Source organism: Planococcus citri, chromosome 4 (genome assembly GCF_950023065.1).
Source record: "Planococcus citri chromosome 4, ihPlaCitr1.1, whole genome shotgun sequence".
Classification (NCBI taxonomy): Eukaryota; Metazoa; Arthropoda; class Insecta; order Hemiptera; family Pseudococcidae; genus Planococcus; species Planococcus citri.
The window spans coordinates 47,719,284-47,733,880 of NC_088680.1; the positions used below are offsets into that span (position 1 = coordinate 47,719,284).

General features: G+C 35.7%; 1 protein-coding gene across 4 annotated transcripts in view; it reads left to right on the forward strand.

The window, feature by feature from the left end:
• The window catches only part of rdx (BTB/POZ and MATH domain-containing protein rdx), a 161,433-nt gene that overhangs the window by 136,685 nt on the left and 10,151 nt on the right, over positions 1 to 14,597 (forward strand). For all 4 annotated transcript variants that reach the window (XM_065363024.1, XM_065363025.1, XM_065363021.1 and 1 more), the window contains 2 exons: positions 5,667 to 5,788; positions 9,033 to 9,184. In XM_065363024.1, the coding sequence (XP_065219096.1) occupies positions 5,667 to 5,788; positions 9,033 to 9,184 (274 nt within the window). The remainder of the gene's footprint in view (positions 1 to 5,666; positions 5,789 to 9,032; positions 9,185 to 14,597) is intronic.

A 14,597-nucleotide genomic window follows, 5' to 3' on the forward strand; every position in this document is an offset into this window, starting at 1 on the left:
TTTTGAAAGATTTCTGACAACATTTTGTGAGATTTTTATCGTGTTCGAAATATTTTCAAAAGTACTTCAGCTATTCAACAATTTATTCGATTTGTTTTGCAACAATTTCGAGCAAATTTGGTATGAAAAAAGAATATTGAACTTTTAAATTCACGTTCGTGATCGAATTCTGTTCCGTAACGTCACCACCCCTCATCAAGTTTCCGAAAAAAAAACCGTAGATCATCTCTAAAATTTCGTTATACCTTATCGTATATATAGCTTAAATTTCTCAGTCTCAAATACGTATTACGTAGTACTTACTTTAAAAGTTAAATCGAGCGATAATGAATAAATGATTCATCGATATTGCACCACATCCGCGCATTTAATACCGTTCCCAACATCCTGCGTTGTCTTTGCAAAAAGGGCGTATCTCGGCGTACGGTACGATGAAAACGATCTGTAAATTGAATCGACTCGTGTAGTACGGGTTAAAATTCGCATTAATTTTATAGAAATACGGTTCTTTGGCCCTGCAACGGGTGTGGTGTCCTCATCGTATCGTCGTCGTCGGTTGGAAAACTACTCGTACAGAACGCAGGTAAACGTTCGAAGGGCGAAATGGCGAAAAAATTTATTCGTACGTAGTATTAAGTATATGGGTACGCGAACGCGTCCGCGTCCGTCCATCCGGGATTCCGGGGGTCCGGGGCGCGAGTACGTTGGCTCATGCACAATAAGTACATATTATACTCTTATATGATGGCGATGCGGATAATATATGGTAGTTGAAAATGCGCAAAGGTGCAGGCGGTGAGAAGATATAGAATACGTATATACAAGAGGTATACATACATATAGTGTATTGTGGTGTGATTTAGTGTACAAACAAAGTGTACTATGTGTTATATGGTATACCGTCGAGTGCCACCGCCAACAACAACGGCAACAAAAACGATGCCAGATTACGTACATTACATACGTAGATACGTACGTACTCGTATATAAAAGAGAGAGAAAATTTTCGGTGGTTTTAAAAGAGCATAATTTATCGGTGTGTATAACGGTGGCCAAAGTGTCGTTGCGCTCGGTTTAGCTGCGCTGTGTAGATATTATTTATATATGATGCACTGTGTAGTGTGTATGTACGTACGTATATGTGCGTATATAATGTACAGAGAAGAAATATTTTAACGCGGATACTGCTGGAAAAACGGTATCGTTTTATTAATGCGGGATCATCGACCGTTTGTGTACTCTGTGTAAGTACTTGCAACTCGCTGACTAGCTATGGGTAAAGGAGAGAAAAAATCATCTCGAAACAAGCGAACCTCAAAGTACACCGATTTGACTATACAAGTGCACTGTACAGATCGCAGAAATTGTATTGAGGTTGTTGTTGTTGTTGTTGTTGTGTTGATACTCGAGCAACGGCAGCATTCAGCCATGATAAAGGCGCACCGAAGTTTGCTCTGTTTAAAAAAGAATGGCGACCACGATGAACTCGATCATACGAGTAATAATGAGAGAAAGAGAGAGGCAGAGCGAGGTGATCGAATGACCCCGTCGTAGATCGTGTTCGGAAACAGGTTAAAAAGTTCGCAATTCGAGGTCGATAGGTGACTACGATGATGATGGTGATTCGTACCTTGAAAGGCTTTTTCAAAAATAATCCGAGTCATGTTCGATAGTTGGGTTGGGAGCGGCAAAATGGGGGCTAGAAGCTTATTAATTGTCAAGAATTGGAGAACAGAGGATCGTAATAAAAAAATGATCGCAAATTCGGACTCAGCGCCTTTGAAAATGTAACAAACGATATGTCACATCATTTTTTCGATCACGTCAATTTTTTGCAAAATTCAAGTGTCTGTTGAAAAATTTGATAGATTTTTGATCTTGACTGGTGAAAAATGTGATAAATAATGTGCCTAACGTCGCATTATTCATTTTTGTTTTGTTTTGGACAAAATTTTATAATGCAGTCTCCCCCCCAAACTCGCCTTTAAAATTGAGAAAACGTTATCGTAATTTGTCAGCTGTTCCAATGGTATGACAATTTCTCAAAATTTCATTGAAATTGAGCGTCAAAGTCAGTCAAAGTGGGACTGGGGCTCAAAATTGTTGCATTTTTCATCCATTAAGAGTTCAACTACTTCAACATCAACTTGGAGAGGGGGGGGGGGTGTAAAAATCTGTGAAATTTTCCCAAATGTTGAAAACGCTTTTTTGGGAAATGTTGGGTGAAAATTGAAAAATTTTTCGAGTTTCGAGAATTTATTTCTTGAGAATGAAAGATAAAATTTGAGAAAGGCAGGGCTTAGGGTCCTGCAGAAATGAGAAGGTCTTATAGAAGTCCTGCATTTTTTTGATTAAGAGGTTTTGTTAGATAGACACCTTGGTCAGGCTTAGGCTCGACTGATGGGAAAATTCTGTAAACTTGATCTCCACGTGAGCGATTCTTATCCATTGTACTCGATGCTAACGAAAATATGTAACGTGTGTATTGGAAACGTGTATACTATGTGAAGAGGTAGAGAGTCAGTTCAACGAACGCATAATAAATACGCACCGCTGTCCGCTCAGCCCATCTGGTGCGTCGTCCCGTCCATCCCGAACGTATTGTTACGTAATTTTACGACAATCACGTTTCGGGAATTAGGATTTACACCGAGGAAGATGAAAGAATTCGGTGAAAAACGGGCATATTTATGCACGCTGGCTCCCTTCTCTTTTCGATATGCGATTAATCGACTATACGATGAACTTTGTGTGTGCGTGAAATATTCAATAAAGATAGAAAAAAAAAGAAGCGATGAGAGAGGTGCAAGTACATCGCACGCGCACAAATGCACATGTACGAGCATAATACGAGCGTGTACCGTTTACCGTCGTGTTGTTATCATCATTCAAGGTCAGAGCTGTAAACCGAATGCCGCGAGTTTTCGTGCAAGTTGAATAACTTTTTAACACTCGAATCGCCGCACCACACCTCACCTCACCTGGTGGTGCTGTCGGTGAAAGAGTTGCAGAGAAAGAGCGAATGAGAGAGAGGCTGAGAGCGAGAAAGAAATGTTGAATGACGGAAGAGGCGGCTGAAGGTAAAGAGAAGGGTGGTAGGGTCGAGCGTAGCGGAGCCAGAGACGATGGCACGTTTGTCTTTGGCGACATTGCGGTGTGAAAGATGAGTATTTGCGTTGAGAAAAGTGCAAGAAGGTCGTTTGTGTGCTGGGTAATTTGCTATGTTTGTATAATATTTCATTTGTTGGTAGAACTGACTGGTGAGCGATGGGAAGTTTTGTGCATAAGGTGGTTAATTGTTTCTAGGAGCGATTATGGTAGCAGAGCGTGGTTTTTTTCTGATTTGAATTCGACAGTTTTGAGATCTGCAACTACATCCACAGACACATTGAAAATCATTGAAAAAAAAATGCAAGGATAAGGCTCGCATGAAAAATCAGAAGTAATTCGTGGAACCACATCCTCTGCTACCATGTGTCATTTTCAATTGTTCTTTTGTGGTTTTGGATCCAGAATATTTCATGTGTAGAGAACATATCTCATTTCCGAACCTGATTAAATTGCATATTTATTTGATTAAAAGTGACTCTGCTACCATGTGATGTATATTGGTGGCACTGGCTTTGGATCTGTTTCATCTTGGATGAAGATTGCTGGCCATCTGTTGAATTTTGGAATTATTGAAAAAAAAACACATGCTCTGCTACCATGTTGCATTTTTGATCGCCCTTGATTTTGAACATCCAGATTGATTCTAGACTGGATACTTTTTGAATGCAGATCATATCAGCCAGATTTTAAATTTTTTATCAAATTATTCAATACTGCTGAAAAAAAACACATGCTCTGCTACCATTTTACGATTTGAGGTATTTTCTGCGAATGAATCAGTACGGCTATGTCAGTTCTACCAACTAAAGCGATACATGATTAAAACGTACCAAATTACGCGTTATGTTGCGGAAATACTCGTATGTACCTACCTAATTCTAATTTACCACTATCCTCTTTCTTCTCCGGTATAATTGCCCGATGATGAGTAAGCCAAAAGCATCACCAGTTTTAGTCACTGTCACTGATGCTACCACCGATCCGTTGCACATACGGTATGGTCAATTGTCCGCGCTATTTAGAGTAATTATTTTTAGGAAAATGGCGTCGAAAATTACCAACGATTAAGACGACGTTTACGGTTGACGTATTTTTGGCCCCCGTACAATCGTTTCTCGTTGTCGTTCGGTTTAGTTTCTTGTATTCTGTTAATGATAATGTCACCGCTACCGCCGCCGCTACTGCTAATTACCTCCATCGTGGTCGTCTGTTTGCGCGTAAATTTTTTTTTTCTCAAGAGGTGATTTACTGATTTAAAGAGTGAACGAAAGAGCAAGGGTCAAGATAAGAGAGAATTTTTTCTCTATCTTTAATTTTAATAGAAAGGTCGACGGCCGACTGCGCGGTACGCGCGGTTCGTGTCGGGTAATTCACCTAAAAGCAATTTGCTCTCTGAAACTAGAATAGATGAAGCTTGCGGAGCTTTACTATACGAGTACCTTGGCGCAATGAAAGGAAAAGTTTAAAGAAGAGAAATTTAATACGTTAGATAAAAAAAAACGCAGGCGAAGTGAAGTCGAGGGATTTCTCTTAATATCACCCTGCGGAGGAGGAAATCCGCAAAATGCCAACGATATAAAATTTTTCAAACGATGTATTTTGGAAAATTAATCACGTACTTTGGAATAAGTATGACTGAAAGGCGAAAATGCTCGGTGGGCGAAGACGAACGCGAGGGCAAAAAACTATGGCTTGCGTCAATTAAGAGAACTTATTAGAAGAAATGAAATTGAAGGCGATCATCTGACGTGATGGAGTCGTCGTCGTTGTTGTCGTCGTACATTGTACAGACTTAATTGTACTTATTAATTACTGCGGTTAAAGAGAACGCAGGAAATAGCTTATGAGGGATGTGGTTATGAGAAGAGGAAGCTTTACGTGAACGAAAGTAGTTACCCCGATGTTGCTGTATAGGTAAGAAGAAAGCTGATTTTGGTGCGGAGAACTTGCATCGAAACAGAAGCGAACTTTTTTGTAAATTGTGCACGATTTCTCGAATGGTGGTGGTGATGCACGTTTGCGAACCGTCGACGAATAAGAAGGTGAGGAGGGGGGAAGGTAGATGTGGGTATGAAGAATCAAGGGATTGGCCCCGTATAATATTATAGTACCATACGACGATGCTGTTAAAGTTGTTGTGCTTGTGCAGTAAATAGTATATGATATTTTGTGTGTGGGGTATACGACCCATCGTATCGTCGTCACCCTCGCCACTGCCTTGCCTCCTACCGCGTATAAAGCGCACGAACTCTCTATCGTGTCGTTTAAGTGACGCCGTTTGTCTGAGCTTTGGTTTGCCAAATGTGTGGCCAACGACCGTTCGAATATTATGCTAGAATAAGGATAAAGAGACGTCAGGGTGAGAGACAGAAAGAAACAAAATGAGGGAAAAGGGAAAAAAATCACAAGAGGGATCTCGGTTGGGTCATATTTGAATTTAGGCGCGGTTTACACGGGTGAATTCTACTGTATGCCTTATGATTAATTTTATGTTCGTTTTTATGTGAGACGATGTTTTTCTAATTGAACCATTTTGTTGATTGCTTGTGTTGCAGGTGAAAGTCGTGAAATTCAGCTATATGTGGACAATCAATAATTTCAGTTTCTGTCGCGAAGAAATGGGTGAAGTTTTGAAATCGTCTACATTTTCAGCCGGAACCAACGATAAACTTAAGTGGTAAGTCAACTGCATATATTGGATATTTGGTCAATGGCTGGTATTGGAATTGATTCAGATTCAAGAAAATCATTCTCTGGGTCAAATTTGAGGAGGGAGGAGGGTGCAGCTCGCTGCAAAATTGAAGTTCAGTTCGACCATGTCCTTGTCCAGTTCCTAGTTTTCAAAACTGAAATTTTCCTTGAAAAAAAATCAAAAATTTTAACACAAATGCTGGAAATTAATTTATCAGGGCCATATCACAGAACGTTACTTATGCTTACTTTCAGACTTACATGGCTGCTTAAGCAAATTTTTGTATCATAGATGGTTTTTTTCCAACTTGAAAACTGTTTTGTAAACAAAAAACTTGAGAGGTCAAATTTGACGTCTTAAGCTCAGCTTGAGCAAAATGTTTACAATAAAAATACGTTTTGTAGTTACTTTATTATTTTTCAGGGGTGTTTCTTTTTTTAAAAAATAAATTAACTGCATAAATAGTGAGTTTATTAGGTGAAATGTTATGCTGAATTGTTTTCTATGCATTGTTATTTGTTTGAAAAATTTTTCACTACAATTTTCATCGGATATCTGAACTGCTAAACTGACCAATTTGAAGATAATAATAAATGATACAATCGTACGGTAGGAATATATCTCGCGATAATCCAGTGTACATACAAAACAAAATGTACATTATTTGACATTTATTTTCATTTTTTGAGTATTTTTCATTCATCTTATTGTTTGCCCATTTTTCATGATTCGTAATTTCAGTATCATTTATGATTTATCAGTTTACCGAGGTAACATTTCTAAATTATTTTTCACTCTTTCATAGTCTCTCATTAAGTATCAAACAAGTAGCAACGTTTTCGCATAAATTTGAAATTATCTCGTAAAATCAGAAAAGGAAAAGAAGAAAACATTGTCGAAAACGCTTATAATTCGACGACCCATGACAGTTACGTGAGCTACGAGTTGATTACTCGTGTAAACAAAAATAAACAATTTTATTTTTTTGGAATTGCCCACAGATTATACAAAATTTTTCCATTTATTAGCAATTTGATTGGTTCTTACAGGATCTTGCAGCTTTATTGTTATTGGCAACATAGCATGATATAGAAAACTTACATTTGTTTTATGATACCAGTAAAAGAAAAACTTCAACTCAACTTTTGTTTACTTTTGTTCTATGATAGCAAATTTTACTTATGACTTGGGAAAATCTCATAGTTGAGTCAAGCATAAGTTGTGTTCTGTGATATGGCCCTCAATCTCTTGAGGGTTCAAAATAATTTTCAAATAGGTACATCTCGAAAAGCCAGAGTACTATTTCGAAAATTTTGATACAACTGCAATAATTCTAAAAATTGTGAGATTTTACGACCCTAAGACATTTATAACTTGAAAAAAAAAATTCATGAATTTGAAGGATCACTCGAAAAGAGGGTTCTCAAATCCCGTAATAGTAACACTTTGGCTCAAAAATATGACTCTCAGAGTTATAATTGGATCTATATCAAATATTTGTGATTATTGCACGTTTGTTTGTATTTCGTATTTATCTACTTAATAAATTGAAGTGGTGTTTTCTTTGTAACGCCATCACTGCAAAACGGCTGGACGGAAAATTGTGAAAAAATACTCAAAATGTTCAGCGTGATGCGCAGATGGTTGTACTGAAATTTTTTTCGCGATTATAGGCTTTAAAAAGCTGTAATTAAGCTTCAAAGTTTTGATGACGTCACGAATATCTTGAGCTTTCATTTCGCTGCCGAATATTTCCGATTTGCTAAGCATTTTACAAAATCATCAAAGCTTCAATTTTTACATAGGTGCTTTGAGAATAGGAGATCGAAGGTGGATCTATTTCTAAAGAAATTCAAAAAGTATGGATGAACTCATTGGCCAATCATATCTCTTCAACTCCATTTTTTTTTCACTTAGTCAATTTGGAATTTTTACTCCTTGCATAAAAATCAGTTTCAAAACATGAAATTTGATAAGTATATCCCAATGGTTAGATTTTTCTTTTGATTGTCATTAAAATTTTTACACCATGATTTATAAAAAATTTTGATTTTCATTTTGTAAATACAAATATAATCATCAAGCAAATTGAGCCAGGAATAGCGAGGGCAAAAACTTTTGAAAATTTTCATTTTGATAGTTGAGATTGAGAGAACAATGTTTTTTTTTTTTTATGGAAGAATTCGATTTTTTGACGTAAAAATTTGACTGATTTTTTGTAGAAATTTCAGTTTTAAAAAACATAAGCAAAAAGACCCAATAAAATTTAGGGCAAAAACTCTCAAAATTTTGTATTTCGAGAAGAAAAAAAACAGTTTTTTTCTGATAAATAAATCCCTTTATTGAGACTAAAAATTTACAAAACTTAACGACTTTGTCGAGTCTGGCAAAACGTTTTCAAGATTTAACAAATTTGGCAAGGGAGGTCTATCTGATCAATAGCTTCCCCTATTGTTTCGTGCATGTCGACCTTGAAGGACCAAAAAGTAACTAGAAGCTTCAAAACGAGTTGAAAGCACTTGCACTAGATTTCACAAGGTATTGAAATTAGTTTGCAGATTGAATTTTAGCTTTCTAAATCCATTTGATGAAGTTTTGTGGAAATTTCCAAAAATCTGCTGAAGGATCTAAACATTTTTTAAAAAATCGATGGATGCTACAAAATGACTTGAACCCACTGATTGTAAAGATGGGTAAATTGATAATAAAAATTTTATCGTGATGTTGCGATTCAACTACACCGATTCATTTTTGTTTTGAATACAATTCAGAGTCTGATTCTGAATCCGATTCAAAGTTGATACGCGATTCATTTCTGCGATTCGAATCACACAATTTCTAATTTTGACCACAGACTCAAGTTGGAAGGTAGATATGGTCCACTGGACTTTGGATTTTCAAAAATGTCATCCGGAATTTGTCCAGGAGAAATGGGCCTTAGGATGAAATCTCAAATTTAAAAAATGACAAAAATGTCAAAAATTATCAATTTTTTATGATTTTTCAGCAACTTCCAGTACATATATGGTATTTTGCGAGATTTTCTTTTATTATTATATACTTACATAAAAATTTGAAGGTTACTTCAGTGCGTATACATGTATTAAATTCTATTCCCTGCCCGAAGGGCGGGTAATTTTGCTTGTGTTGTATAAAAATAGTACCTACCTATTTACGTAGATATTGTTTACGATGTGATGATTACTTTATGGCTGCTCGATAATTACAGGTGTTTACGAGTCAATCCTAAAGGATTAGATGAAGAAAGCAAAGATTACCTTTCACTATATTTGTTACTAGTCTCATGTAATAAGACTGAAGTGCGGGCGAAATTCAAATTTTCCATATTAAACGCTAAACGAGAAGAAACCAAAGCAATGGGTACGTAGTCGAGTTATTTACATTGTTTTTTAAAAGTGTCACCTATTATGTACTCCTATTTCTATGTTTGTACAATCAATATCATCGAAAAGATTCTTTCTCATGTTTGGTCTTATTTGGTAGATTCATTTTACTATTACGTAGAGTAGGTAATCAGAGTACGTGTGTGTTCGAGTCTATATTCGAATTTCTGTAGCATTGCTATGTTGGGTAATGCTGGTTCGACTGTCAGTTTTAGTTGTGTTGGATTCAAAGATAGGGATTTTTTTTATTACCACCAGCATAAGTAGAGAGACTAGAGACGGTACAGACCGAGGAACATGTGTATGAGAAGAGGTAGGTATAGTTGGAAATAATAAAGAAGGGTCGCGTCGTCGTCTTTGAAGTGGTTGAAAAAATCGAAAAGCAGTTCTTCAAATGGTTAGATCCCCCTCTGGTCTGGCTGCGTTTTTGAAGGCGAATGCGAGTGTACGTTTAGGTGAGTTACTTGTGTGGAATGAAATGCCTTTGTGAAGGAAAGATACTGATGTCGATTGTATAGCTCTGGATTCTGGATAGTGTTTCTAGAGATGGTTTTTTGTAAGTGTACTTTGTTCTGTGTTTCAATTTTTAAATCAGTCGAGTTTTTTGTCGGTATGATGGCTTGAGGAGGAAGAGGAGGAGATTGCTTGATGAAGCAATTATTACAGTTAAGGAGCTTGGAATCGTTAAGATTGGGTGGAATGTGTCTTTTTGGGTTCGTTCAAGAGTTTTTAGTATACTCAAGTAGATGAAGAAAGTGTCGCTAGAAGTATTGGAGATTATTTTTTTGATAGAAGTGATTCAGATATTGTTGATTTTTCTTTGTATATTTTGAATGATCGAAAAGAATATCGCTGGCTCAGTATTCACTTCACAAAGGAAATACATAAAAAGTAATTTTTTGATGAAAAAGTTGCAAAAAAATCCTCATTTTTCAACAGAAATTTCAAAAAATTGATTGCAAAACAAAATTTTCTCTTTTCTTAAAAATCCCAAAAATTACCAAAAACCCTGATTTTTTACAAAAAAAGACTGAAAAAAATTGTCGTTGCTTTTCGATTTTTGCTAAAATTGTCAAAGTCTCGCGTTTTGTCAATATTTCCAAAAAAGTCACTTTTTTATAAAAAAAAAAAAAATACTTACAAGAAAGTCACATTTTCAATCAAAACTGCAGAAAAGTTGTTTGCTAAAAAAGTCTGATTTTTTTTCGTAAAAATGCCTAAAATTGTCAAAAAGTCTCACTTTTACGTCCTGAACTTTTTTGGTGACTAAAGTTACTTTTTTTGGAAATAATTGGGTACGAGCCCTGTTCTAGTGAACTTTTTCTAAAAATTCAACAATATAATCAAAAAATCCACTTTTAAATGCCAAAAAAATTAATTTTCTCACAGGGTAAAACAAAAAAGTTCATACTTGATTTTTTCATAATTTTATTAAAAAATATTTCAAAATGAAAAATTATTATTCTAAAATATTATGTATTTCATTTTGGAGGTATTTTTCTCAAATAATCGAATTCATCCACCGAACGATTCAATTACAACAAAGTAACGTTTCCAAGATAATTTCCCGGACATGTACATAATTCGCATTGTTGAAAATTAGCATCGAAGTAATGACCTTAGAAAGCGGGAGGGGGAAGGCAACTTTACCTGGAATAAAATACACACTTGATATTCACAAACTGTCTCGTGTAATACGCGAAAAACTAATGAAAAAGTTATCGAAGATACTTTATATTCCCCCCTCTGCCTGCGCCAGTGGCCGGAAAGAAGAAAAGATTATAGCGTGTAATGAACCTGGAATTTTTTTTTATACGCTGGTGTTTGTTTTTTCTCTCTCTTTTTATTATTTCTTTCATCGTCGCAATTTATGCTTTGCTAACAACAAAGGAACAACAAAGGGCATCGTTCTAGTTACGTAATTAAAAATGCTCGCCACACTCGAGTCATCGCCATCGACAATATGACGCAGCTTGTAAAGAATCCGTCTTGTATGAGTACTAAGTATGTATTTGGAGTGTATGAGTGAGTAATGAGTGTACCTTACCGAGGTACAGGACCGTTTAATGTACGATGTGATTGGTCGCCGCCGCGAAGTGAAATGCAAAATGTCAAAAAACGGTAACGTTAAGGTCAAATGGGTATGGTTACGGTATGTAAAAATTTACGGTGCTGTGAGCGATAATTGAGCGATGCTCGGTTCGTTTTTGTTTTTGTTGTTTTTTTTTTTCGTCGGTAGATCGTGTGATTTGAAATGGAAATCGTGTATACGAATGGTTCACCGCTGCGATTCATCGCTAATGACGATGAGTCAACTTCAACTCGCGAGTCGCGATGATTCGAATTTCGATATACAGAAGGACCTATGTGGTGGAGTAGACTAGACGAAATTCCATGCAGTGAAAGGGGGAGGTAGAAAGGGGAGAAACCACATCGTGGCTTTGGCAAATGAACTGGTGTGTTTAAAATTAGTAACCCGTTAGGAATCGAGTTATGTACTACCTGTACCTCTACCTACCTTCATGTCTATCCACGTTGTTGGAGTATACGATGCGGGTTTTGCGACCGAGACGAAGGAGGAAGTGGCAAAATACGGATTTTTTTCTCTTTTTTTTTTTTTGTTTTCTTTACCGGTTTAGAGAGGGTCAATTACACGACGAAGTTTGTTTACATTGACTGAATGATAACCTGTGCGCAAGTCGCGGTGTGGTGGTGGGTCTGGGTACCTACCTGCAGCTCTATAATATGCGGAAAAGCGAGAGACCCGCGATGAAATGAAAAAAAGAAAAAGAGATCCGTTAATTGGCAAATAAGTACATGAATGTACTTGCGTCGAAATAATTGCTTTTTCAAAGGTGACGATTGACGAATAGCGAGCGTAGTATTGTGTTATTGTTGTTTTGGTATTGTGGTACGATACGATGCAAAAGTACATTTTGACGTACGTAATATGTAAGTACATACGAATAAATACGTGTAACCCACTGCGTAATAGGTATCCTGTGTTGCAGCTCGTATGTATATGTACCATTCATACGACCACCTCAACAGGTTGTCGATATTTTTTTGTGTATTTGTTTACGAGAGAGTACATGATACGTACTATTACAGCCACGAGCTGGGTTTTAAGCTGCAGCTGTGTGTTCGCTGTTTAGATGAAAGAAAGTTTTATTATTGAAGTCACCCGAATGACGCAGACGTCGATATACTACGTTTATCTTTTTAATGTTTATTGTTTCTTGGGTGATAGAGCAGTTTACGACTTTTAATTGAAATTAACGCGTAGTTTAGTTAGTGTACGATTGCATCATGTGGATACACTACCGACTACCGTACATGTTTGGTATCGTGTAATAATGATAACGAACGATACTTTAATTGATGGCCAATGATGAAAATCATGCGCAAGGTTTGTCTAGATTCTTCCCCTTTCGTCGAAGATGTGGTTTCTGCTGTTTGTTTATGACTTATGAGCCTTTGAAAGAGTCAAAAAGGCAAAGCGACGATCAAACACCCTTTAAAAAAATTTCTAGTGTTATGTATTCATTTCCTTGTGGTATGAACCAAGGTTACATTTCATGGTCAAAACTTGTCCCAAGAGTTTCAAAATTTAATGTTTTTCTTTGTTGATGATTTTTGTTTATGAAAGGAGGGATGTGGGGGGGGGAGAGGAGTCGGGTGACTTTATTCGCGATCTGCTCAGAAATTCATTTTGAAAAATGTGTTCAATTTGGACTTCAATTTTCGAATCCTGTTAAGAATTTTGAAATTTGAGATTGAGAGATCAGAGATTCGTTTAATTATTGTGTTCCTCTAAATTATAATTTTGAACTCCCTGTTGCTTCCCAATTGGATTTTTAAAAAGACGAAGCGAAATTTTGATGGCTCTTGATACACTTCGAAAAGCAGAATAAGTAATTTATTTCATTAAATGGGTAAAATATTATTTTTTAGTCAAGAAAATTCCAAAACACCTGAATAAAAATTTTAAAAGTCTCGTTGGAGAAAATTCTCCTGTTTTCCAGTTTTTGGATAGTTGACCCCCCCCCACCCTCTCATTTTAAACTGATTTTTGGATGAACATGATGATTGATGAGCGATGCTGAACTTAAAAAAACGATTTGTGCCAATGCTGACAGGATATTTCAGTCATAGTTTTTCAAAAATTCATTAGGTACTTCTACTTACCTAGGCTATTCTTCGAATTAGGTAGACACCAGGGCTGATGAATTGACTGGCAGTTCAAGTTGTTTGTTTGTTAGATTGTTTACTAGTCAATCGGTCGATTGTTTGATCAGCTAATCAGCTGATAAACTTTTTCATTTGTTTGTTCAAATAGTCGGTTGGTCGATTGATTGATTGATTAATTAATTAATCAACTGAGTGCTTTTCTGATTTACTCACGATTTATGTCGTTTGGTTGTTTATTTATTTGTTTGTTTAATTAGTTGATCAATTGATGAAATGTTTGTTTGTTTTTTGTTTGTCTGAATGTTCGATTGATTGATCATTCGATTAATTGATCAATCAACTGAGTGATTTTCTGATTTACTCACGATTTGTGTCGTTTGGTTGGTTGGTTGGTTGGTTGGTTGGTTGTTTGTTTGTTTGTTTGTTTGTTTGTTTAATTAATCAACAGATTTATTTGATTGACTTTCTAACAGATAAACTGTTTTGCTTGTTTGTTTGACCGATTGATTAAATGTTTGTTTGTTTGTTTGTTTGTTTGTTTGTTTGTTTGATTGATTGATTGATTGATTGATTGATTGATTGATTGATTGATTGATTGATTGATTGATTGATCTACTGATTAACTAACTAATTAATTGTTTGATTGATTGATTGATTGATTGATTGATCTACTGATTAACTAATTAATTAATTGTTTGATTGATTGATTGATTGATTGATTGATTGATTGATTGATTGACTGACTTAGTGGTTGATTGACTGATATTGTTTGTTCAATTATTTGATTAATTGGTTTGATGATCAATTAATCGACTAATTGATCAACTAAGTATTTGACTGTGGCTGATGAACTTTTTTTCTTGCATATCTGTTACCAAAATTTGTTGATTAAATCATTTTAACGAGTTTTATAAACTTTCTTGCAAATTTAATCATTTTGGTAAACTCAAGTCGTGTTTTTAAAAAAATTGTGACCAATTTTTTTTGTGTTCACTTTGTTTTGTTTTGAGGGTTTAATTTTCCAAGTGTTGATTTTTCTACAAATTTTGTTAGAGAAAAGATTGATCGATTGTCTTTGAGTTATCAAATCGTCAAATTTTTGAATCGTTCCATTTTTTTTTTTTTTTTTTTTTTTTTGAAGACAGGAAACACTGTGATTTATTTTTATTGAAAAAAATTCTTTCCTTCTCGTTGCGTAA